The 26,605-nt window shown below is 44.2% G+C and overlaps 1 protein-coding gene and 1 long non-coding RNA gene across 21 annotated transcripts in view; both read left to right on the forward strand.

Moving 5' to 3' along the window:
* Nucleotides 1–989: 989 nt before the first annotated feature.
* Nucleotides 990–18,796, forward strand: LOC110365637 (uncharacterized). Of its 5 annotated transcripts, none has more exons than XR_010474685.1 (7): nucleotides 1,002–1,934; nucleotides 4,140–4,221; nucleotides 6,595–6,618; nucleotides 14,018–14,220; nucleotides 14,555–14,683; nucleotides 15,555–17,414; nucleotides 17,970–18,796. It is a non-coding gene; the product is annotated as an uncharacterized LOC110365637 (long non-coding RNA). The 5 variants fall into 5 exon arrangements; XR_010474686.1 differs by having other exon boundaries at nucleotides 1,002–1,909; XR_010474687.1 differs by lacking the exon at nucleotides 14,018–14,220 and having other exon boundaries at nucleotides 990–1,934.
* Nucleotides 18,797–20,935: 2,139 nt separating this feature from the next.
* Nucleotides 20,936–26,605, forward strand: part of DLG1 (discs large MAGUK scaffold protein 1) — a 150,835-nt gene continuing 145,165 nt past the window's right edge. For 8 of the 16 annotated variants that reach the window (XM_065073899.1, XM_065073901.1, XM_065073902.1 and 5 more), the window contains exons 1-2: nucleotides 20,941–21,332; nucleotides 21,577–21,708. In XM_065073899.1, the coding sequence (XP_064929971.1) occupies nucleotides 21,314–21,332; nucleotides 21,577–21,708 (151 nt within the window). In that variant the 5' untranslated portion in view covers nucleotides 20,941–21,313. Of the gene's footprint in view, nucleotides 21,333–21,576; nucleotides 21,709–26,605 lie in introns of all 16 variants that reach the window. The other 8 variants (XM_065073906.1, XM_065073907.1, XM_065073911.1 and 5 more) reach the window with 3 other exon arrangements.

Below are 26,605 nucleotides of genomic sequence, written 5' to 3' on the forward strand. Positions count from 1 at the left end.
AGGTGTGAGTCCACTCCAGTTGAGTATGTAAGACTGTGCTTTATTTTCTCATCTCTGGGCTGAAAAACATGGCCAGTTACAGTATTTATTACATTTGTCGTATTATCCATCTTACCCTTTACCTCATATCTAAAATTGTTTTTCTTATTGAAAAGTAAGGCAAATTATTGACTGAGCTTGAGGCCACCCTGAGGTTAGCATTTACCCAATTTTCTCTGTAAAAAGACCCTCCCTTCCCCTTTCTTTGATCTACTTTTTCCTCATATAACTGACTAAACTTTTCTGTTTATTTAATAGCAACTGTGAGGTGTCATTTGGTCTGAAGATTGTCAGAGATGACAACCAAAAGTTTCCGACCTGTCATGTATTGGTACCTTCATTTTCATTCCCTGTTCCATTCCACTTGGAGTCTCTGTTTGCTCCAACTGTTCTTCCAAGGTGGTGGAGTGGGGACTTGGGCTTGCAGTGCTGCTTTAGACCTTTTGTATGAGATACAAGTCACAGAGAAGTTTAAGAGCTTTTCTTCAACTTCCGGTCCTTGAATTCCTCAGGCTGGCTGATTTCTAGTTTCCTAGAGCTCATTGATTTGCCTTTAGGAATCACACCTACATTTCTCAGAGGTTTGGTATAAATAATTGCTCAATTGATAATAATTTATTTTTATCCATTACCTTTTCAGAGGCTCTATCACTGGCACTATATCCTGGAGCAAAAGTCACCATATGTCTCTCTCAAGGGTTAAGTATGTCTTGTGGCACTGCCATCTTCTATCTCTGCACTTCTTTCCATTCCCTTCATGCTGCCTCCATAACTGTCCTTATCTTTGTCTCCGCTTCCGAGGCAGATAAATCCCTGCTCTCCTGTTCACTGCCCTTGGCTGATGACTGCTTAGCTCCTTCTCTCTGCTGCCTCCATCCGCCCTGCCCTTTCATGGTCCATCAGCTGAGAGTGGAGCTTAAATAGGAAAAGACCTATTCACACAGATCAGGTGATGGGGCACTACTACAAAGTCTGGTGTGGGGAACAAAGCGTTTTTGGGGCTTGCCAAGTTGCCTCTAAGGATGCAAAAACCACCTCCTGCGCAATTCCTTCTCTTAACAGAGGGGACTTAAACCTCCCCATAGCCATGGGGTGCAGGTGATCATGTAGGAACAGTGCAATGTTCATGGCTGTCATGCTCTTGGAGGGACTGGCACAGAGGTCCACAGCTGGTTTTAGTTTCCTATCTGTCAGCTTTAGCTAAAAGTTAATAGCATACAAGCTTTTTCCATACCCTCAAACTTGGGCAGCCAAAGCCTTCCCTTGTTGCAGTTTGCAGATATTCACATTCTGGCTAATTGTATAATTGAGATGTTTCCAGTGATTTAAAAGACTTCTGACTAAGCTGTTGGCATAAAGGGGGAAAACTGAAAGCCGGAGTCAGGGGGAATAAAGAATTCAACAGAAGCCTTTGAACCAGCTTTTGATTTGCATATGAATAATGATTGATCTGCAAAGGGAATCGTGTCCAGCCATTCTCAACAGAGGCACCAGGCAGGAACCGGTTCCTTGCTGGGAGTGCTCCTTCAATTCCTACCAAGATTATTTCACAGAATTTCCCCATCATGCTTTCATGACCATGTATTACTGCCTAGTTACACAGGATCTCATCCAGATACAAATTCCCTTGATCTCAGGGACACTGAACCATGGTGTCCAGAGTGACTGTGGTGCACAGAGTAGGAACAGACATACAGTTCTGGATGCCTGGGAGGTGTCACATGCTGATGCACAAACAGAAGGAGCAAAAACGTTAAGGTGCCTGTGATGGGACCCTCCTGCAGGGACACTTGCTCTGCTATGCTGGGACCTGACCTTGACACGTGTCGGCTTTTTGTGTGGCTGGTTGCCAGCTCTGCTGCTCCCAAAGGTGTTGAAGATGAAGGACTTTGCAGGTTTTTGCTTTACTTAAAGGAGGCACTCAAGCATAACGTATAGCCTATAAACTGCTTAGGAGACTCTAAGCTTTACTTACTGTTCCTTCTGGGGTAACCAGCATCACATGCCTAGTCTGACTAATGCTTTTTAAAATGCAGTAGATTAGGGGTGAATGTGTTGTTTTTGATTTAGCAATGGAGTGACAGCATTTCTCATCTTTATTCTCATATAGCTTGTCAGGGAAGAGGAACACTTCCTCTTCCTGAAACCTGCCGGGCATCCCTGAACGTGACAACAGTAGTTCAGTGATTGCATCTCCGCTCTCTTCACACGCATCTGTAAAACACTCCTGTATGTTGTTGCCCTAGCTTCATGCTATGTGAGGATATATTAACAAGTCAAAGCTATGAATTTTCATATACAGGTGTTTTTCTTTTTCTCTGTGTTGTTGTTGTTGTTTGTTGCAGGGGTTTTTTGTTGGTTTGGTTTGGTTTGGGGCGGGGGGGGGTGTTGCTGGTTTTTTTGTTTGTTTGTTTGTTTATGTCACCTAGAAGATATAGGCTGGTTGGTTCCATTGTTATCTGGCCACATGAAAGGGGGAAGTGGCCAAAGGTGTATAAGAAAAGACTTGCAAATGTCTGCCTCTCCCTGCACAGGCTGGCATCTCTCCGTAAAGGGTGCTCTGTACACACAAACCTCAGCTCCCAGTTGCAGTTATGTTAGTGTGAGTGTAACTGAGGCTTAAATTGTACTTTAATTCCCAAATGGTCTGTGTGAGCCTTGTTTCGATCTGTATGTCCCTTCAGACCCCTCCAGTGCTGCGGTGTGCTCAGTAGCATGCTTGAGTCCCAGCACAGAAAGTAGCAAACAGTGATTTCTGACTGCACAGGCACCCTGCATGCTTAGTTCTTTCTTTCCTTTCTGTTGGCTGCCTTTTGCTGCTTCAGACTTATTTTTTTCACTTGCCCAAAAGTATTTTGGTACTGATAGTTTTTAACGAAACTAGGTTTTGATCTGGGATTTCTTGCTTTGGTTGCAGGGAGAATTTTTACTTACGAGCATGCGGTGCCTGTGGTACACTGCAGGACATCTCTTCTCTGTCTTGCTAGAGCTGGTTTAGACTAGTCCCACATTCACAGCAATTTATATTTAATCTGCTGTCCAGATCTAGTGCTTCTGAGCCACTTCAGTCCATGCGCCTCCTTCTCCTTCCTATTTTGGGCTCCTGGGTGTGCTTTGACGCTTCTTCTATGTAGCTCAGCCTTCCAAGCCTCAGCTTATGTGAAATCCCCAAGACAGCCAGCTTATGTCACTGTCATCCATCAGGGACAGCCACAAAGAAATCTGCAGCTCAGTAGAGCTGCTTTCCCTCCCATTCCTCTGGGAAGGGGCGGCATGAGCTTAGTGAGAAGGCAGGCATGCTGTGGAGTTGTACATGCAATATCGTGACATTTGAATGAAATAAAATAATGTAAAACACAGATTTGCTACAAACACCACTTGTGAATATGTTGTATGAAGCTGTGTTAGAAAAAAAAAAAGTAAGTATCATGTACAGAGGTGGTAGTTCTCTTAAAAATAGGAAATTATTCATGACATGATGTGAAAATTGTCCCATGGAGCATGCCTGAGCATACGTCCAGGGTACGAGGCACAGACAAGATATGTCTCCTGCCTCTTACTTTGGTGGAGCTTGACCTCCTTCTGGCAGAGCTGTCAGAGGCTCCAAGTGAAGAATTGCATTTTTCCCTTGTTCTGTCTGCTGGGGGACATTGGTGAGGTCCCTTTGCTTCTCAGGTCACCTCTCTCCTGCTCCTTTCCCTGCCAGTATATAGGACTGCTCCTGCAGTACAGATGTGAGACAGCCCAGAGGTTCAGCTGGCCCTGTGTGCTCCTCAGCAGGTACGAACAAGAGTGGAAAGAGAACACAAGGCCCAGGCACTGTGTAGTGACTCTTCTGCCTGTGTTGTCTAGCACAGCTGAGACCTGATCTTCACAAGAGCAGGCTGCCACCGCAACAGAGGTGATGGAGTGTAATAGATGTGATGGAGTGTAACGCTGAGTTTGTAACCAACAACAGTTAACTTGCCACAGAGTTGCAAGAGGAATCTTCAGCCCACATCACAGGCTCTTCTGATCCTTTTCCCAGTGCAGAAAGCCACAGCTGCCAGTGCCTTGCACAGACACACTCACATAGCTTTTTTTCTTTCTTTTATATACAGAACCATAGCTTGAGGTGTCTGGAGAGCTCCACCCCCTGAGCCAAAATCACCACTTGAGAGTGGAGAAGAGAATAATCTGGAGGTGAGTCCCACAGAAACTGTTTCTGTCCCGTGCAACCTTTCCATGTGGACTTGGCTCCTACCACCCTGGGGCCAGTCTCCCCTTGCTGGTCAGAGGATGGGTGTCTGCTGGGGCTTCTCCTGGTACCAGAGAGGTGCAGGCAAGCCCAAACTCCCTGCAGGTCCCACAGGGAGGATTGCAGCATGTCCATTGCCTTTCTACCCTAACTTGGCACTTCTTTCACTTCTCATGATGGAAACAGCACCAGAAATGCACCCTGGACCTGAGCCTCCTGACCTACTCAGCTTGTGTTGAGTTTCCTTTTAAAAAGGTTGGATATCGCTCCTGCCTTTCCTGGGCTGTGTTGCTGTATTGAAACCCCTCCACCAGCTCCACATGGGATCAAGGAGGTCTCTACCTCCTGGGACAGAGGATCTTGCCAGGCCTGTTCCTCAGGGAATGTGCCATTCATTGGTGCTCTGCCTCTCTAATGATGGAAGGGACTGAGCTGACCAGCCAGCTGCTTGTGCAGATAATTGCGATATCAGTGAGATATAATGAAGTTATGTTTATTTCATGATCAGTTATGTTCAATCTCTTACCGAGACATCTTGATTATGTTAAATTAAAATTAATTCATTAAATCACTGATTCTGGGGAAAAATTAGCATCTAAAAGCTACATAAGACAGGGCTTGTTTTTTTAGTAGCACTTCTCTTATGTGTAAAGACTTGATCTCTAAGTCAAGAATGAAACATGAAGAGCATCAACCACAAGCAAACTGGATGTAGCACCTGCACAGGAGTTTGTACTCACTTCACACATTGCTGGTAACTGCCTCCTTCATTTTTGCTGGTGTGCCTGAAGTGTCCTGGATATAAACTGGCTCAGCTGACATATGACTCAGGCCACCTGTGATGTGCCTGAGAAGGGCAGCCAGGAGGCGGTTCTTTTTGGGGCAGGGCACTCATTTTGGTACCCATGACAAGTGGTGTTTGCACACATGGAAGTGGGGGGAGCTCCAGAGTCTCCCCCATCAGCAGTATTCCTGCAGGTGAGTACTGCCTTCATCCCTCTCTGCCCACCACTGGGAGAGAGTTCTTAGCCAAGCAGATCTTGCAGATTTCTGGAAGGTGAGAACGTATTTCCATTTTTACCTTAAATGTCCTGAGATTTCAAGGTGTTGAGGTGTCATAGCTGTCCAGGGAGATTAAAGAGACTCTAATCCATATTCTCTACAGCCACTAACTAAAAGACGGAGCAACACTGCACCATAAGACTCTAGCAAAAATTGTACCAGCAATATGTTTGAAAGCAGACAATGTTACTCCTGCAGAGGCCAAAAGGAGATAGTGAATGAGCACCCTAATAAAATTCTAAACATGTGGCTTGCTGTTCAGTGTCCATACTTTTCAAATGGCTTTTACAAGTAAACTTGCATGGTTGAATGCTGCTTTTGTAACCTGCTCTCCCTCTGCTGTCTTCTTGCCCGTTCCCATATCAGCATAGATGTTTTGACAGCTCAGAGACGGGTGGTTTATTTCTGTCATTCCAGTTTTACTCATGTATTGTTAGATCAAGATGGTTCTCTGTCTCCTTTCTTCCATTGAATCTGTTATAATGTTAAAGCAGCATTGACAGAAGGGTGTTATCTCATCTATAAGTATTTATCAGCAAAAATCTCACCACCAAAAGCAGAGAAACTCTATCTATGCCATCTGAGGGTGTCTCCACTGTGGGGAGAATAGGCTTTTCCATCACTGTGAAAGCCACAGACCACAGGACATGCCCCGGGTCAAATGCGTGAGATTTATTGTCTGTAAGTGGATCTAAAAAGGAGATTAGTATCCCACCATACAAGCTTTCTCCAGGACTTTGATGCTTTCAGGTAAAACAGTCCCTATTTTTGGTAGAAAATGTCTTTGGAGAGGGACTCCAAGCGACACTTGTGCTGTGCAAAGGCAGCGTCACCCCAGCTCTGCAGCTGGTCAGGTTTGCTGTGAGTATGGCTCGGAGCAGCTCAGTCCCACCTCCAGTCCCAGCACCCATGAGAACCAAACCCAAAGCAAGATGCGAGGTTCCTGTCCTTAAGTACTTTTGGCTGGCAAAAGAAATGTGAATCCATTCTGATTTCCCCACCTGTCTCCTGCTTGTGTCAGACCTGAGACTGAAGCTGCAGGAGCAAAGGCACCATGTCCACTAGATGCTATGTTACATGGATACTGACTTTCAAGTATTCAAAAATTCTGTTTGAGTTCTCTAACCTGTAACTGCTATTTAACCTCACCTCTTCAGTTTCTTTATGGGCTTTCGAGTCGGGGAATAACGGGCTGTAAGAAGAATAATAGTAGATAAAGATCCACTATTTTTCTTGAACTTACTTTCTTCTTGCAGGAAATGACAGACTGCAGCTGTCAGGTAAGAAGGGGCAATGTGTATTTATCATGTGTAGCTCCCCTTTGATCGATAGTGTCTGCCCTGGCTCATGCTACTCATGTAAACTCACAAAAACTGTGTCTCGGTTTTACCTCCGTGTTTTTTCCCCTGAGGGAAAACAACCTTGTAAATTCTTGTGGCTTTTGACAGGGTGAGGGTATCGGAACCCCTGGTGTCACAGCAGCTTTTCAGACTTCCCTGGTCCTCTGTGGATGGTGGGTCTGGGCGCTGTTCAGTGCCAGGAACTGACAACTGCAGCTTGCCCATTCCTCGACTGGAGAAGTTCAAGTGAATGTTTAATTACAGTATTTCATAAGACATTTAGCTCTAAGCAGGTACAACTCCTTTGGCTCTGTGGGGTGGGTGTCTTGCTCTGGATCCAAGTTTGGCTGTTTATTTTTAAACATTATTAGAGTTCTGACGAAATTGCTTCCAGCTGCTTTCACAAATCCCAAATATTGCCAGAGTGCCACATGATGTCCCTTTTCTGCCAGACTGTGGCCTCCTATAGAAAGTTCTTCAAAGATTAGTTTCAACAAAACCAAATTATTTTGGAATACAGTTGCCTCTCACCCCCTTAAATTTCATTGTGCTCCAAAGAGTTTCCTGTAAATAGATCCCATTCTTCAGAGGAGCAGTGGTGTTCTGCAGTGCTGATGCAAGCCAGCCGTTGCCAGGCTCTGCTCCATTAGCAGTTCTTGGACAGGCAGTGCTAAAGTAGCTTGTCATGTGATAAAACGTCACACTTCTTCTCCCTACCACCACCACTTGTGTTGATATTCAGCTCCTGCAGGAAACCATATGGCTTCCAGAAGCCTACCCACATACCTGTATGTGCCTACGCAGTCCGTGACTCACATTTACTGTTTGGATGCCCCCTGAGTCATGCTGAAAAATCTGTGAAAGTTCCACGTCTATTTTCCATGCAATCTCTTAAGAACTTTAGACAGTTAAGCATAACCATTTGCATATGTTTTCTTTTCCTATTCTGCTTTTAGTTTCATGGGTGGAAATGCAATGGCAGTTCTTATTTTGAAGAAAATCAAATCTAGATGATTGCGGAGCACTCACTGCAGCTGTCTCAGGCTGTGGGATCAAACTGGTAAAGGGAGAGGCTTTCGAAAGTAGGGAGGGCTTTAGGAACAGAAAGTCCAACACACAAAAAAACCCCGCGCATGAAGAGGGTCAGATCAACTCCAGTCACTTTAGCATTTTATCACTACTCTGGAATGCCCCTTGCTTGGTAGGTTTCTGTGTCCAAAGGTGATGTGAGCACCCCAGAGCCTTTGCAGATGTTTTGCAGCAGGGATGGAGCACACTTGGACTGTTCAATCTTCAATCATGTCCCAGGGACTGACCCAGGCCAGGAGGCTCAGGGCACAGGGGCAAATGTCTCTCTTCATGCCATCAGCTCCTCAGCTGCATGGACTCCAGCCTCAGACAAGTCTATCTGCCCTTTTTCAGTCTCATTACATGATAATTTTGCCTTCCTCAGCACAACATAGGCAACCTGTAAATCTTGCCTGTTGCTTTTTGCTGATGAAAGTCTTCCCCTGCCGAGGGCCAGCACTGGAGATGCATTAGAGCCCAAATGAAGAACAGCAGCCACGAGGTTTGCTGCAGCAGCTATGAATGATGTAACGAGCCTGCCAGAAACAGAGTAATTTTTGTATCTGTACCCCAAATGCTAGCACCGTTAGGTGTTAAGCAGGAAAATCTCACCGCTGATCTAAGGGGAAGGAACGGGTAGATGCGCTGTTCTGCTGCGGAGCACATGACTTGGCTGTTTACATTAAAAACATCTATGTCTCCTCGTAAGTGTTCCCCAATATAAGGATCATTCTGTGGCCTTATAGAAACAGAAAAAGTGTCAGAAGCCACATGTGAGCGTTTTATATAGCCGGAAGAAGCAATGTCAGATTGTAGAGAACTTCTTGCTGTAATTTAGCATAGTGAAATTTCCAGAAACATTCATTAGGGCAAACAATCTAGCCACATCCCCCACTGTGAGAGAATATGTTACTTTACTTATCTGCCCAAAACCATTGCACAGTGGAGGCAGGGATTTTCCTGGTGTCACTGTATTCTTGTGAAGTGTGTCTGACCTGGAAAGCCACACATGGGCACACAAAAACATTGCTAATTTAGACCCCCTCCCACCTTCCATTCAGACTGGTACTGCTTCAAAAAAATCTCTTTGTGGAATCAAAACAAAACCAACAAACCCACAGATGTGGGTGTGCTAGCAAACCTGGATGACTTGCTATATAGAATAGACTTGCTATATAGGTAGTGACTGAAAGGACTTACAGTCTGATGGCTGCCCTGGAATTATTTTCTTTCAGCCCATTTCCCAGAGGGCAGGTGTAAGGAGGGCAGGCAGTTTTGGTATTTCTTATCAGCAATCTTGTCTGAGAAGCCCTTGAGGAATTTCTTGCATCCTTCCATAGCAATGTTCAGGTGTTTTGTAAGAGAGCTCAAAGAAAGCTTTCCTTTGGCTTCCTGCACAGCATCTGTCCTGGGAGATTACCAAGTGAGCTCTTCAAAAACTTTAAAGGCATTTTTCTTGATATTAAAAAACAGTTTTAATATTATTTCAGTAAGCTGCAAGGCATGCTACATACAAATAGAACAGGAGGGTAGAGAGCCGAGTTAAAGGATCACGGGTGCATGAAATGATAGGAGAGCTTCCAGAGAAAGCTTTGCTGAAAGCTGCTTTGACACAGGGTGCAGTGGGTGCTGGTGTGCTGAACCCTGGTACAGCACTGCCAAGGGAATGGTTCTGCCTCCAAATGGCACATCACCACTGAATAGACAGCTTCTTGAAATACTGGCTATAATGTGCCAGCTAGTAAGAAGAGGAGTAAGAAGCTGACGTGCAAGTAGAGATGAAACATTCAATCTGAATGTACGCTTTTGCAGGAGCAACAGGAATTAGCAGAGCAGTTGCTTTAGGAAGAGCTGTTCCACCAGTGCTGCTGGAGGGATTGGTGTAACTGATCTGAGCCCACGTGATGCAGGTCTTCAGGAAGAATTAAGTTTACAGGTTTTTTCTGGCAGAGTCTGTGATTGCTTACAGAGTCCCTGTGTCCCTGAAGCCTTCTGGCTGTCCCCAAAGTGCCTGGCTGCCCTGCCAGCCCCGGGGGCAGCTCTCTGTAAGGAAATGCATCATGCTCAGGGGGAAGCTGTCTCCTGGCACCAGGGCTGTTCCCATTCCTGAAGGGCATCTCTGAGGCTGTCTTTGGCTCAAGCTGAGAGAACCTGGGTGATCTTAGCTGGTCAGGGGAACGTGGTCCCCAGCTGAGCCTCCCAATAGCTCATAGGCAAAGGTGGTGTCCTCCTCACAGCCTTCCAGCATGAAGAGGTCACCAGAAGCAGCAAGTGTTGTACATGTGTGATAAGGCTGGGCACCCCAGATCTCTGCAGGCTTGTGTTACTCCATCCACACAAACTAGCAGGGACTCTTGTTTTGCACTTCCCACACACCACCTCATCTTCTAGCTGAGTAGTTTTCCTCCAATGGTCTGTGGATCTCCGTAGGATGGGCTACTTCTAAGGACATTGTAAAAGTGAAATTAAGCCTATTGTTTAATGAATCTAAAAGTTATTCCTCAGGTTTGTGTGGACATTGAAAAGCTTTTAGGGGTCTGTGAAATGAAAAACTACGTTCTGCTTTCAGTATAAAACACTGCTGAAACGGTTGTGGTATGAGGCCGATTATTCCATTTTTACGGTGGTGACTGCGATTTCCTTGGCTTTAACACTGACACTGTTGTGAGGGACTGGACTCTGGCTGGCTGGGGCCAGCAGTCTGCTTTCCATTGCAGGCACCAGCAACGCAATGGAGTTGGTCCATGTGTGGGCTGTTAAAATCTGCAGGGCATTTGGAGGAGTTTTATAAGTTTTGCACATTTTCAAAAGCACTTTCAATCCATCCAAAGAGTTTACAGAAATAACTCGCCACAAAAAAAAATATAAAAAGCAGCAAGTGTTTGGATTGCGTAGAAATGTTAATTTAAACTTACTGGGGCTAGACCACATAGTTTACTCCCTAACACTCACCGCATGGGTAGTGAAATGTCTGAAGTACCATGAGTCAATAAGGGCTGCAAGTCAGCCAGGTCTCCTTGGGTCCCCTGGCTGGTCCGGCTGTGGGCAGCAAGATGCTGTGGCCCAGCGTGGAGAGCACAGTGCTGTGTACCGTGGGGCAGGGGAGCAGCAGAATCAAATCCTTCCTCACTGCAGAAGCTCAAATGAAGTCCACATAAGGAATCAAGCGAGATCTGAGGGAACTGCTTTATTTTCTCATACAATGTCCCTTTGATGCTTGCGGTTTTGTGGCCCTACATAGAAAATGGACACAATGGTTATCTAGCAGCTAATTCCAGCTACAGATAGAAATTAGTGCACTTCAGTTGCTAATGCCTTGAAGGTATGAACTGTTTCTGATATAAATACGAGTGTGTGGCTCATTGTGCAGATACTGCCCACAAAATCATCGTTTTTAGTTACATTAAGCCAAAGCAGAGAAAAAATAAATCTGCAGAGGCAAAGATGCATCAGAAATTCATGGGAAGTAAGACAAAGGTATACCCTGCATAAATAGCTTTAACAAACACTAATTAACACAGCCAGCATGTTTAATCATATTATATTGTTAAACAGAATAGAAACAGAGTTTGTTAATCCCATCTGAATTGAAATGTAATTCCATAAATAATTACATAGTTTTCTTTCTTTGGACTGCTGGTTTTGTTTTAAATAACGGAACGTCTTCAGAGAGGTTAAATGAACTGTTCGCAATGAAACTGGATGCTTCCTCCAGTATGTGATAGAATCATAATCAAATGAGAATTTAATTAATAACTGAGTAAATCCTTAGTGAGTTTCTGAAATGTGAGGCATGCTCTACATTTGCATCATGCCAGGAGATCTATGAGAATATGGAGTTGTTTCTGATTAGGGAAGTTAGTGCTTTACTATGCTAGAGATGTTCTCAGCTCTCAGAATAGTCCTCAGGACTCCCGGCTTTCAGCAGCTCGGTATCTTAAAGCTGCTGTACCTTACAACACTGCCCAGACCGCCTACCAGGGGGCCCCAGAAATGCCAAGAATGAAGGCACAAGTGAAACTATGTGAATGCAATTTCAGTGCAGATGCAGCTGAAATCTGGCTGTGAAATTTACTTTTATTTTAAAATACATGGTGCAGTCTCTAAGTATCCAAGGTAAAAAGCACCAAGCCTGTAGGACATGGAATTGAAAGGACACATCATGCACTGCACTTGGGGAGCAACAGTTTACTGCATTGTCTACCATGATGTGTGGTTTCATCAAGTCCCACCTAACCAGCTCAGTGACTTGTCTGCACTCTTCTGATTAGGGAGCAGCTCCAAACCTCACTGCTCTTGCCCCAGGAAACTTTCTGCTTTCTGTGGAATATTGTTCTTTTGTCTCAATAGCTTTGCTGACCTGGGCGTATCCTCTGAGGCTCTCCATTCCAGTCATCATCCCATGACCCTTCTTCTGTCTTCTTCTAGCACAAATTCACCATTGGTGAACACAGATGGCCACAGTTATATATTACTCCAGGTGGGGTCTCACTAGCGTTTTGCACAGGGCCATCAGGATGACCCTACCTGCTGAAAATCTCTCTCCTGAAGCCCGCATCAATCATCTTCCCCTTTCATGGTCACATCTCAGTAAGGGCTCACAGTCACGCTGTGTTGAATACCCACATTTCTTGCCTCTCCCTCCTGCCTGTTGTGACTTTGATCTCTATTCAGCTTCACAGCATTTCTTTTGCTGTAGCTCTTCATGTCACCCCATGCTTCTTCTATAAGTCTGTCTCTTCTGAGTGCAAAGTATTTACTGATGAAAGAAAAGAGAAAATATTTTACCTTTAAGTCCTAGTCCACATGGTCTCTGCAAACAAAAATAAAGGAATTTTGCTGCTTTCAGCGTTAAGCAAATACATAAGGGTAAAGCATTGCAGAAGAGGGGCCTTCATATCACCAAGTTAATGTTTTCTTCTGCCACATTTCTAAATTATCAGGGAAATGGGACGAGACCTGCAAGCGTACACCTGTCTTCCAGCTTTTCTTGTGCTTAAGACTCAGTCTTGATATTGGACAAACTGGTTACTCGATGTGCTCTGCTGTTGCAATAATCTAGATCTGAGCAGGAATCTGGTATGGCCTCTGGTGATACCAATTTTTACCTTGCAAAACCACAGTCACAGTTAGCAGAAGATATTTGTTTCCCCGTAACGAAAGTCTGAAGATAAGAAGGGTTGACAGATTATTTCCAGAAATGCTGTATTTTGAGGACAAAAAGCAAATGGAAGGAATAGAAGCACTGTAATATCAGCAGTAAACAGTTACAGTACTTGTTGTCTCTGAGTGTGCATGTTTGATTATTACGTCAGCTAAACACTTAGGTCAGTGCTTTCAGAAGTAGTTCTGATTCTGAAAGTCTCTATAATCTCCTTGGGAACTTACCATCAGAAACAGCTAAAATTTCCATTGACCTTAACTTGCAATAGTATTTGATCAGGGAATTGGGGCAAGATAAGTGACGTGCAAGCTACAAAGCTTAAATGAGCTATCACAGACGTTTACTGAAAGGACACACTGGAATCTGCGTGTGAATCAGTAACAGGTTCCTTTGGACTCTGACAACCTCTTTTATATTCAGTAAGAGTAGACACAATACCCGTAGGATTTAAAGGGTGTTTTTAGAAAACCCACATGAGGTCTGCCTTCAAAGTCCTTCCTTGAAAACAGTGCAGGTTTACAAGGACTTTCTGCACCTAAACACATATCAAAATATAACAGAAAAGCTGTGTGGGCACTGCAGGGTACTCGCTGTTAGCTGGAGCTCAGCACCACTGAATGCTCACTGCACCTGCAGTGAAGGGCAGGGTGTGTTAACCGTGGGCAACTTCTGCAGCCCCTAGGTCCTCTTCATCAGTAGATCCCTGCTTAGCTGGACATAGTCTTCCAGGTTTCCCTACTGCCCATCCAGAGTTGCTTCAGCTCTGCAGTTGTTCACTGGGACACTGGAGGACTCACCCCTCAGCTTCCAGCACTGGCACCCTCTTCCTCCTACAATGCAAACTGCTCATAAAATTTCAAACCAGACAAAACTTTTCTTGAATTCTCTGGCTGCATTCCTTTTTAGCACTGATCTTTTTGTTCACATAGCTGTGGAACATACTCACCTTTATCCTCCCAAAGCTTCTACACAAACAAGAAGGAAGAATACCCATTAAAGGGAAGGTGTGCCTGATAATTCAATTACCTGCTCACCAGGAGTGGTAGCCCTAAGGGCCAGCTGAGCCTGCTGGCTCCAGTAACTCCTCCTCTCATCTGATCTCTGCAGAAATCTTCCACAATTCTGAGCAGCAGGGAGTGTGGAGGGGCAGGAAAGGCCTGTGATTTGGGTACCCATAGCATGTCCTGCCACCAGCAGCAGGCGGAATGCTACAGGTAGAGCCAAGGTTTGTGAAGGGCAAACCAGAAGTCTGCTGTCTGTGCTCTTGCTAACAGCTCACAATTTCTCCAATTATCTGGCGAGCTCAAAAGGTAGGTGTTAGCATAGGAAGAGGGAATTTTAAATTGGATGTCTGTCATTCCAGGAGAGGGAGAGGGGTTACTGTAAGAGCTCCACATGCTCAGTGTGTTCCTGCAGCATTTGGAAATACTCCGTGTTTGGTGTGAATGAGAATGTCTTAATATCTTGCAAGAAAACTATTTGATTTGGAGAGGGATTCTTAGCTTTCAAAACAGGGTGCTTTCTGACATGCATGATTTTGATTCCTATAAAAATCACTGCAAAACTCCTTTTCTAGTTTTTTCACTAACCCAATCTGTTTATATGTGTCTAATTCCAAAACACAGAGACTATTTGTTTCTTCAGGTGCATGTGATGGACAATGTGGTGGCAGCAGGCGTACGTAGCTCTCACCTTTGTGTAGAGGCATAAAGCTGGGCACAATCCCATGCTCTCTGCTACAAATACTACATTGTTTGGATCCGGGAAACAAAGGTATCTTGATGTGATATGCTCTGATGTCATCTTGCTGTGTGCTACTGGATCGCGTGGTCCAGGCACCCCGCATTCTGTGCTCTAGAGCTGGTCAGGCTTGTACGGCTGTCTGAGCTGACAGCAGGACAGCGCCAGGACTCCGGCTGAGGTGGCTCCTCCCGAGAGCAGCTGCCTGCAAATTAGCAGAGACTAAACGGAGCCACAGCTGGCAGCTCTGCTTGGAGGTGCACTGTGGGCTGTGCCACAGAAATAAGGGCACTAAAGTGGCTTCTGTGCTTTCTGGGAGAAGGTGCCACTTTGCACAGCCTGTCTGAACCCCACAGTGAGGTTTAACAGCACTTTCTTGTGTTTTGCCTGAATTAGATAACAAATCCCCCTCAAAACAGCAAGTTTATATGCTCAAATGACATGAAGAGTTAAATCTATTTTGAATAGATTTTGTTTTAATTAGGGAACACTTGACCACAGAAGAATTCTCAAATTAACTTTCTAAACACACCTGTTAGCATTCGATCAGGCAAAACCCAAAGCAACCGCTGCACTACTCACAGCAAAATGCTGCTCAAGCGCATTTAACTCGCTCTTTGAGGGTTTACTTCTTGGGTCAGGCTTACATACTCTTTCCACACAATGCACCAACCTCTCTGCTTAATTTGACTGAGAAAGTTAAAACAGGCAGGTTATATAATGATGTTTATCTTTACATCAGGAAGTCAACTAAGAAGCTGTTAAGCTGGTATTATATAACCCAGCTCTGATTATAGAAATTGTGGAGGAAGATGATCTGGGTTGATGGGTGTCATACTGGCAGTAATTGTTAACAGTTATAATTAATATTGTTTTGTGTGCTTTTGTTTTTGATGTTTTGCAGACTTGCAGAAGGTGTTGGAGCATTAGCAGCCAGGCACTGAACTTTAATTGTTTATAGAAATTCCCATTACACTATTCTACACACGAGGTAAATATATTTAAATAAATCATTCTAAATAATGAAATAGAAATCACATATCATTTCCTATAATGCTCGAGTTCCTAAGAACTTCCTTTGTATGATTGTGAACTGTCCCAACTGCGTAGATATCCTGTACCACAAGAGCAAAAGAATGATTAGATGACTTTATACACATGGCATACAATCCCTAATTAAACAAGAGCTCAAACAATTTCAGAGTACACCATTTGCACAATGATAGGAAAAAAAAAAAAAAAGAAATTGTTTTTAGAATTAAAAAAAAAGACCAGCTCTCTCTTACTCTGTAAACAGGAACATATTCATCTACTAGTCATACTCAGCTGGACTCTCTATCCCTAAGAATAAAGGCATCCTTGTATTCTGATCCAGATCGAATTAACCTAAGACAAGTTTCAGTTATGAGGACAAACACTGGATGTAGAGTTCACAAATTAAAAATATGAAGCTTGTATTACTGGGAAAACTGTCTTCTCTGTGTAAGATAGATCAAATATCTAACAATTAGAGATGTGTAAGATGATATCAGAAGAATCATCTTGAGTAGGCTCAATTAAATAAGCTAAACTGTCATTTTTAATAAGACTTTAATTTTAGCAACTGGAATAACATCAGGTCGTTCTGTGTGTGTGATAGGCAGCAACTTACTTTACCCACAACAATGAAGATGGTATTTTGAATGAATACAATATACATGACAGGCACACGACTGACTGGATTGTGTGATGCAGTAACTGCACAATATAATGAAAAAAGTAACTTTGATCTCTAGTAGCCTTGTGAAAACAAGCTCCATGTAGTAGCTTTTGCAGAAAAAAAGACATTTGTTACCATGCCATGCTTTCATTCAAGCAGAACGCTTCTGTAAGAAGTTGTCCATACCTCTTACAAGCCACAAAATTACAGATGATAAAGAAAAGGCACTCTCCTGAAAGGTAAGGATGTGGCACAAGATCCAGTCTTATCAGCCATCAAAGAATCCAGATGAGTGGAGGCATAATGAACAAGCTAACTTCACTTAGGCTTCATTCCTTACGAGCCAGAGGAAATTAGGCTTCATTAGTTTCATTGCTTCCTCGGTTAGCTGTGAAGCATTGCATAGAATTTGCAGAGGAAGTGAAGTGAAAACTTTTCTTCATCTGTCAGAGATCCTTTTATGAGTAACAATTTCCACTTCTGCATGAAAAAGGGAAATCATCTGCCCTGTGTACTGTATGGTGACTTTGGGCATAAAGCGGGTGACAAACATAAGATAAAAATGATCGATTTTCTTGTTGCGTTTTTTTTTATTACTAAACCCAATACAAGAAATTCTCGAGTTTTACACACTCCTCTTCAACAGGCAGCAATTCTTTTTGCTGAAGTTAAAATTATCAATTCTAGCAATATGCCACCTTATACACTCACCTTATACACTAGTGTCTAACTGGGAAATGAATACACATACTAGTATTCATTGTGTTAGTCTCCCCCACCTTCTGCTGTAACGGAGCTTGTCTGAGCTCATTACTTTTGTATTTTCTTGGTCAGACTCATAAATCTAAACTCTTGTGATGTGGTGCTGTCTGCTGTCCTTTTTTTCTTTCAAATGCTTTCTGGACTGTTGATTGGTTTTACCTGTGGGTCCAGTGAATGTTTCTTGAAGCCTTCTGTTCTCCAGTTCCCGTGTGGGGTGCCCGCTGCAACATCTGCTTCTGTTGCCGCTTCAAGCAGTCCATGTGGTCGACAATTTGTTCCAGTGGGTCTTGAGGGGTCCACCAGGTAGGTATCTGCCATGAAGTCAGACCCTCCACGTCATGTTGCCCTGTCTGTGGCCAAAGCATGACTGCTGCAAGACATAAAGCCTGAGAGCATTTGTGTTCTCCATCGTGGGGTTACAGCTCTACAGCTGACATTGCTAGAGCAGAAAAAGCTATTTTCAAAGTGGCATCTGGCAGCTGCTCTGCCTTGAGGAGGTGGGAGCTGGTGTGCGGTCAGGTATAGATCTTGGCAGGGGTCAATGCTGTGATCATCTTCAGGGCAGGCAGCTGCCAACAAGCTCTGGCACAGTTTCTCAAGATGGGAAGGCACTGTCTCTTTTTCACTGTGGGTTTGTAAACTGGGTGTATTAGCCTGCTTTTGCCCATGTGCATGAATGGCATGGGCCAGGATCAGGTGGCTGTTACGGGAGTTTCTTCACATCTGGGCAACATGTGCTGTGCTGATCTCCTTGCTGCCCAAACCTGCCTTCTCTCATATCCCACCCCCCCGAGCACCATGTTCTTCCACAGGTGCAGTGACACATGCCTTGTAGCAACATGTCTGTCCCCATCACAGGGTCCTGCACAGACTGCTGGCAGCAGCCACAGAAGCAGGAATTTTAATTGTGAGATCTGAAGGCAAGGAGAGAGGACCATCCTCAGCCTCTGCTGGGGACAAGAAGGCTACGATGGCAACAGGCTGCTGCTGGGCATAATTGTTCTGTGGTTCTTCCACCAAGGGTCATTCTGGAACACAGCCAGGACATGTTGAGCACAGCATAGTGCTGGCTTGTATGCTGACCACACCAGTCACAATTTAAGTACAAGCCTTTCTATATGCTGCTTATAATGGTTTGATTTAAATGATACTGCTTAAACTGTGGCATAAATGATGCTTTCGTTCATACCCAGTTTTCCCCTGTCTCAAGGGAACTAAATAATTTCCTGAAAAACGGAGCCCAAAAAAATGTGTAATACAGGACAGTTTTGCAACATTGACTCTTACTGCAATTTGCTAGTAAAATTGCCATTGTCCATTCATAGGATATTTTCTATAAGCACTGGAATTTCAAACCCACTTTATATACTGAAGTTTACTACTGTGTTTTCTGGATCAGCCACTTTCAATCAACAAATACACTCCTAGAGCTGAAACACAAGTGCCCGGAACTAACACTGCCCTCTGAGGTACAATAAGGCTCACCTAATTGCTTCCTGGCTTGCTGATCTGTCATCCCGACCCCCTCTTTGATGTTGGTTTTTTTTTTCATGGAGCATTAGTAACAAGTGAGAAATGCTGTCTCAGAGTGTTATGTATGGGATTATTTCTCTATCCCCAGCACAATGACCATATGTAATGGGATTATCTCTTATTTAAAATAAAAAAGGCTTGGAAACATCAAATCCTGTTCATGAAAAAGTAGTTTCTTTGTGGTGGTTACTTTAAGTGCAAAATTTTTTTTTTATTTTTCTTTGTAATAATAAGTTTTTGTGAGTCAGCAAAACCAACCTGACTGCTGCAGATGTCTTCTTTCTGTTAACTAAATTTAGGCTGTTCTTCTTCTCCTGACGTGCATATATTCCTCTGACATCAAGAGGACTGTGGCCCCTTTAGTGTACATTTATTGCTGTTGTAAACAGTGAAAACTGATGGGGCCAGATGATGGATGCTTCTGACGATGTCCCTTCTTAGCATGCTTTCATTTAAAAATATATGAACTGGTACCAGTTAGTGCCAAAACTCTGAAAGTACAAAAATACAACTAGAAAGGAGGAAAATAGAAAATGTGTGTCAGCACTAAATGTATATTCAGTTTTTTTCAATGAGGTATGTGCACAATTTTGCAGAGAAACTCCTGGAGCAAATCTAAGTACAAAACAGGGGAGTATTGGGGAGAGGGGGAGAAAAGAGAGAGGCCTTTTCTAGATCTGGGTTAGACGTATTGCCATGTAAGTTTTCTTTAAAGATTAGGACTTTGCCACAGCCAAATCTGGTCCTGATTTTTAGAGTTCAAATTTGCAAGAGTTGCCCAGGATATTCTTTTTAAGTACCTGGAGTAAGCTCTCGTACATTTTTAGTTGTGTTTAAATTATAAAAGTGCAAATGGAGATGCAAACTTAGATCAAAAAAAATCACAACAGCAGGATTTGCTTTGAACTTTTAAGTCTCCTCCTCTCATATGCACATACACACGGAGTTTGAAGTGTTTCAGATCTGAGGTTCTGATTGATCATTGATCTGATTGAGAAAAAAATAAACATTCCCCCTCAGTACAAGCATTTGAGTTACCTCTAAATTCACCAGTCTGAACATACATTTTCCCTTTAATGGGCATCCAGGATCATTTACCTTGTGCATGTTTCTATCCAATTCACCCATTTCTGTGCTCTGACTCCTCTTCGTTATCATGCAAAATTGCCAGCTGCTGGTATAGCCCCTGAAGGCACCTCATCACCATTCCCCTGCCAGTTTTGAGAAAGTAACTTTCATGATTCTGATCTGCCCATGATGTTAGTCTGCACAGACCATTTCCTAAATATTCAAATAAGCAAGGCTCTTCACGCTTTCTCCCTTGATGTCCTTATGTTAACCTTATGTCCCCCACTAACCACAGCGAAGCTATTTCTTGATCCTCCTTCAAATAAGCCCTTCCTCTTCTTCTCATGCTGTTCTTTGCCAGGATAACTGAAGAAAAAAAACCGCAACAGGTGGATGCCAAAGCTCCGTGTATCTTTATGGTGTGAGCCGGTAAGGTCTGTGAGGTTGGACTGGGTGACTTTTAAAGGTTCCTTTCAACCCAAACTCTCCTGTGATTCTGTTTCCCTGCCTGCCCCACAGCCCCTTGTGTAATTTGTCTGTCAGCTTCCTGGAGCACGGCACATCTCCAGGTGTGTGTCTTTACAGCAGGCAGCACCGCAGGAGCTGATTCACGCCCGGGACTCTCACCGTGTCGGTGACAACAAGTTATTCAGTCATTTTTTGCCCATTAACTCCCGCCAGCTGCGCACACGTTTGCCAAGCGACGGGCATCCCCGTACGGCCGAGGAGCTGTGCTCGCACACCTGTGGCTGTCCCGTCCCCGGAGCACACACCGGCCCCGGGAGAGGAGCCGCGCCGCAGCGGGACGGCAGCGATCGGCACCGGGGACGCTGGAGGGCGGGTTTCGCCGGGGTGGATCGTCTCGTTCGCCCCGAAAGAGCACGGCGCCGCCGGCCGCTGAGGGACTGGACGAGGCGGGGAGCCGGGTCGGCGGGGGTAGCCGCCCCAGCCCGGTCTGCCCCGCTGGCCGGCACCGCCCCGGGGTCCCCGGTCCCAGCGGAGGCTCCGGGCGGGCAGTGCGGGGCCGGGACCGCCCGCCTCGCGCGGGCCGGGGCGGGGCCAGGGCGCCGCGCGACCGCCCCTCGCAGGCGGGTGGCGAGCGCTCACCTTGCCTCCTCCCCCGCCCGCCGCCTAGGTACCGGCCCCGCGCCGAGCCGGGCCCTGATTGGGTGGCCGCCGGGCCCGGTCACGTGGTGGTGGGGGGGCGCGCTCCCCACAGCCTCCAGGCCGCCATTTTGGCTGGAAAGTTTGGAATTTCCGAGCAGAGCGAGCGGGCGGCGGCGGGAGCGGCACAGCCCTGCCCTGCCCGCCCCGGCACCGGCCCGGCCGCTGCTGCATCGCGCTGCCCGCCCGGGCTGGGCCTGGCCGTCGCGGAGGTGCCGCGGCGGGTGCCGGCGGGAGCCCCCAGCAGCCCCCAGCGGAGCCGCTCGCTCGCTGGCCGGCCGGCGGGTGTACGGTTCGGTCGGTGGGTCAGTCAGGCGGGGCGGCCGCCGCCCCCCCCCGCGCCCGGCCGGCAGGGGGAGCCGCGCCGCCGCCCCCGCCGCGCCGCCCCGAGCCGTGCTCAAAGTTTGTGAGGCGGAGCGGCCGCGACCCGGAGCGCCATGCCCGTCAGGAAACAAGGTGAGCACCGCACGCCGGCGGACCCGGCAGCCGCCGGAGTCGCTGCATGACAGCGGTGGGACGGGCGAGGAGGGGCGGCTCCGGGCAGCGGGCGGTGGGAGCCCGCCGGGGGTACCGTCCCGCCCGCCCTCCTCTTGGCTGCGAACAAAGAAGCGGTGGGGCTGGGGCGGCCCCGGGCGCTTGTTGCGGCCCCGGTCCCGCTGCCCCGTACGCCGGTCACCGTGTGTCTGGTCTCCGCTTGCAGACACGCAGCGCGCCCTGCGCCTCCTGCAGGAGTACCGCTCCAAGCTGAGCCAGGCGGAGGACCGGCAGCTGCGGAACTCCATCGAACGGGTCATCAGCATCTTCCAAAGCAACCTCTTCCAGGCGCTCATAGGTAAACGCTGACTTTTCTCCGTTCGTGCTCCAGCCGGTCGGTTCCTGCTTGTGCTGTTGCTTGCAGTGTTAAGAAGTATTTTGCCCTTGCGTTGGAAGCCATGTGCTTTTTGTTATTGTGTTTTTGTTTTGCATAGTAGTACACGTGCTGTTACAGATCAACAGTTCACTTGTTTCATACACTTAGTTTATTTGAGGCTTTTGACTGACCCAGATTGCTTGCAACTGTACTGCATGTTTTTCTTTTGTGACATATTATTTTAGATTACTTTGTAGACTGTTTTTCCACATGTCCTTATTAACCCAAACAATTTCTAATTAGATTTTTTTTTTTTTTTTGTGAGTCCAGATGTAACAGGTTAATGAATGGCTTGAAATGCTTTTAGTCTAAGGTGGGATTCAGGCAAATGTTCCAGCTAAAGAGTCTCTAAAAACTTCACAAAGTGTATATCTGAAGTGTAAAGTTTAAAGTAAATGAGAAGAAACCTCTAATGCTTCAGGGGATACTACAGTGATCTTTCTGTCTTTGTTGCACATTAAAGTCTAGTGAAAACACTACTAATTCTTGAAGTATTTGTAGCGCTTAACTTAAAATATTCCCATAAGTCTTGTTGAACTATTTAAATGTAACTTTTAATTTCCCGCATGTCTGCAGAAAATAAAAGAGCATAAATGCAACTTGCAGAATCCTGACTTTATTTGGAAACTTCTGCATGGAAGCAGCCAGATGTGGTTTCTCTTTGATTGATTGTTACTATCTTAATGACAGCTAATGAATGAAAGGATTTTGTTAGTTTACCTTCAAGAGTAAAATTTGTAAAGTTCTGCATCCTTGTCTTTTAACAAAGTAACCGGCATCTGAATAGTACTGATAACAAACAGTTTAGCTAAATTTGTTGTTTGGCTGTACTGCATGGTTAGTGTCATGCAGATGTGCATCTTACTTCATAGTGCCACAGCTGCTTTGAGCCCATGTGGTGGAGGAAACAAAGGGACAAACAAAACATAAACATACATTGTTGCATGTGGAATGGTTTCTTCTGGAGCGTTTATTTCATCTTCTCACGCAGGTTTTCAGAAGGCAGTGAAGTTCATGACAGGTAGTTGTGAAAATAGAACAATTACAAAAATCTTTTACTTGCAGGAACTCTGTGTGTTTCTCTTCAGTACTCAGTTGGTGCTGACCAACTCCATGGTGAAAAGATAGACATAATGTTTGTGGGACATGTGTGAACAGGATTCACTCATTGGTGGATTAGAATGTTGAAGTTTTATATCGGAATCTTAATGCACTGCAGTTGCGTGTTTTATTTTCACGTGGGAAGTTTCATTGTTGACTACCATTTTTCTTGTTCTGGGTGTGTATGTGTGGATGTTTTTTAAACTGTCTTGAAGATCCATGCAGTACTCTGTTTTCTCCCCCTCATTGAATAAGTTACTGGTCTATTAGCCTTTGATATTTTAGCCTGCAAGACATAGTTTCTTCTCATATCTACATATGGATCTTCATTATTTTAATAACTCTACACCTAGTAGTAGTAAAGTTGCAGCAGCGGGCAACCTCATGTCTGATGGCTTTATTCTGCAAGAGCAGAAAACAGGAATGTGCTGTTGCCTGAGTGGGCTACATGGTTTGTTTTCTGGTCAGGTGTATGTTGCAACCATCTGACCCTAGTTTTTGTTGAGTTCAATTCATCTGTGTGTGCATAGTAGATGTCCTGCTTCTTGGGAGTGTTGCATCAACTTTGTGTTTACTGGTTCACTGTATGATTGTTGTTTACGGAGTGTATGTGTTTGTTCCTGAACTGTTTGTTTGAAAGTTGATAGCTCAGAAGGCTAGTACTTTCCAAACAATTTATTTTGTCAGCTTGAATCTTTCTCCTTTAACCTGCTCCTTTCTTTGGAAATACAAACACGAACTGCCCCAATGTGGCAGGCTGCTCCTGGCTGTTGTTTTCCTAGGAACATCTCTTTATGGTGTGACTACTGCATGATGTGGGTAAAGAGTGGGTGGACTCCCTGGAAAAGATGCTCTCTGAAGGATGGTGCAGCTCCTGGGCAGACCTGGAGTTTGTTCCTCCCTGTTCTCCTTCCATGAAGATTTAGGAACAAGCTGGATGAAGTATTCAGTTCTGCTGCTGGTTCACATTACTCCATAGCAGATTTTTAAGTGTGCCTTTTAAAAGAGTTGTGATGTGTCCCCCGCAGCCAATGCTGTTCTGACAGAAAGTTTCAAGCTTAACTACCAACTTATTTCTCATACAGATACTTCTTTCAGTAAGCATGCTACTTGCAGTTTCTGTTGTTTTTTTTTTTTTTTTTTTAATAATACTGAGGAAAAAAAAATTAATTTATTTTCTGTGTTTTCTGCCAAGTTACTGCACTATATCCAAGACCTGCCTGTCCATGATAGGTGAGAATGTTTGTGAAGGCTGCAGTCAGGATCTGCTGTCAACTTCATGTATCTTTTTTAGTACAATTTTTAGCTTGGCAATCAAGTGCTGTTCTTTTAAGCAAAAAATAGGCATTACTTTATGCACAGAAATGTATCTTTAGGTTTGTAATGGGGGAAATATTGCTGAGAACTACACATTTTATCAGTATTTCATATGTGAAGGAAGTAGAGGGTTTTTTTGTGACTTTCCATTTGGATGCTGAAGAACAAATGGTATTATTTTCTCATTTGAGCCTTTTTTTAATATTGTTTTCTCCGTTGAATTCTGTCAATAGAACTTTAGTTCAGCAATCGACAAACTTGACTGGGATCTTAAGTATAGTTACGGCTTTCAGTGATTCAAATTAGAGCAGTAACTGGCCAGCATGAATAACTGGTTTTATGAAATTGAACTCACAACAGTGTTATGTTGTAAGTGAAATAACTGTAAGAACTTCAAATTGGTAACCAAATATGACCTCTTTAAAACAGTCTGGGGAGAAGGTCAGTTTTTTCATTTTCTAGGACTTCTGTAATGTGGTATTTCCCACTGCTGTTGCTTCAATCAGCCAAGTGGAATGATGTCTAGTACTTTAAATGGGTACCAATGGTCTGTAATTAAAATCAGCTTGAGAACAGTGTCAATTTTAAGTAAATATCTTACTGTACAGTCTCAGAATTGTGTGGTATCTTTTCTAGCTTATGATTTCTTGGTTGTAGTTAAAATACATTGATATTCTGATAATTGAGGAGTCAATTTATTAAGAGACCAACCACAGTAAGATAGAGAGGCATGGGGTAGACTTAATTTCACTTTTGCAAATAATTTGATATTTATCTTAAAATAGTGAGGTGATAATTCTGCAGATAAGTTCTGCTTCTAATTTAGGCACTTTTAAAATCTTTTTGAGAAGGTACAGGTTCTTGCAAAGGTATAGATGTATGATGTACTTATCTTTTTGAAAAGATAGGAGGAACACTTGCATACATAAGTCTAACGCTTCTGAGGAAAAAACTTGTGAATCAGGCTTCTGTTTATACACAGAATCTGTCTAATGAAAGTCTGTTCTTAATGGGGTATGTGCTGCAGTTGACTGTATTAAAATAGGATAAAATTAAAGCTATTACTAGTTATAACTAGAAACACAAAGTAGCTTACTACTTTAAAAATATTCATTTCCCAATAGTAATTCCATTTGCATAGGTGTCAGCAAAAGGAAATTCTAGGAGAGTCTCCTGGCAGTGGAGTTGGCTGTGCTGCCTTTCTTGCTTTCTTCTTGTCTTGTCCATTTCAAGGTGTATGTTTTTTAGTTATTTATTTATTTTTTAAAATATTATAGCTCCCCATATAAAGACTTTTTGGTATAAACTGGCAAATTTGACTAGGGGAGGTTGAAGGTGTTGAATCTCATATGTGTAAGCAGTCTAATTTATTTCACTTGGAGTCTCTTTGCATGAAGAACTGCTCTGAGAATTGCACTTACGTGCTGGCTTTTCCTAACACTAAATATCCAGTGTGGGTAATTTTGAAGAAGAAAAAAATATAGCGGTTTCAATAATCCTTACTGAACCAAAGAACGCTTCCCCCTGATAGTCATTAAGGTTTTTTAACTGTAGTTTGGATTCAGGAGCTTTATGAATGGGACAGAATATATTAAAAATGCTGTTACTGTGTTTTTGTACACCAGAGAGAAGTCCTGTATCTGAAGTTTTTGTAAAATTAATGGTTTTATTAAGGCAAACTCTTTGTTCAGATTTATCAGCGGTCTGACTGGGGATGAACCTTCTAGGAATATAAAACCTACTCTGCACCTTTCTCAGCTCTGTCCCCACTGGCTTTCTGAATTGAATTAGGGAAACACCCCTAGATTTTAGGCTGAAGTAGGCTGGACTGGGCCAGCACTCCTCCAAGTGAGCACCCTTCCGAGTGGATCGACCACGTTCCTGCTAGATGGTGTGTGACCTCAGCTCTCTGAGCTGTGTGTGGCATCTCTGTAGGCATTCTTGCTCCTTTAGCTCCTTCTCAATTATCCAGTGTAGAAATAGTTTCTGTACTTGCTAGCTAAATTAAAATAAAACATAGATAAAGCAGAAGTTCTTCTTCATAACTGAAACCAAAAGTACTTGCTCTTGGGGAAACTTCAGTATCAGCTTTTATTTCAGTGATATAGTTAATGGAGCATATGGCATGATGACGCAGTTAACTTTTCAAATGAGCTCAGGCCTCAGAGAGAATTTTAGTTGTGGGTATGTGTCATTGCGTAAGACTGCTCCTCAGCTTGAGGAAGGCTACTGTGGAACTGCTTCCCATTTTCTAAATGTTACTGAGGCTCTTGTACAAGTTCTTTCAAAATCAGTTGAACAATATTTACATTAAGAATCCAGAGGTTCTTGATTGTAACTTAGGGATCTGGTTAGATAGTCAGTGATTTTTTCTTTTTTTTTTTAATTAGAGGAAAGTTTA

The sequence above is a fragment of the Columba livia genome, chromosome 9 (genome assembly GCF_036013475.1).
Source record: "Columba livia isolate bColLiv1 breed racing homer chromosome 9, bColLiv1.pat.W.v2, whole genome shotgun sequence".
NCBI classification, from domain to species: Eukaryota; Metazoa; Chordata; class Aves; order Columbiformes; family Columbidae; genus Columba; species Columba livia.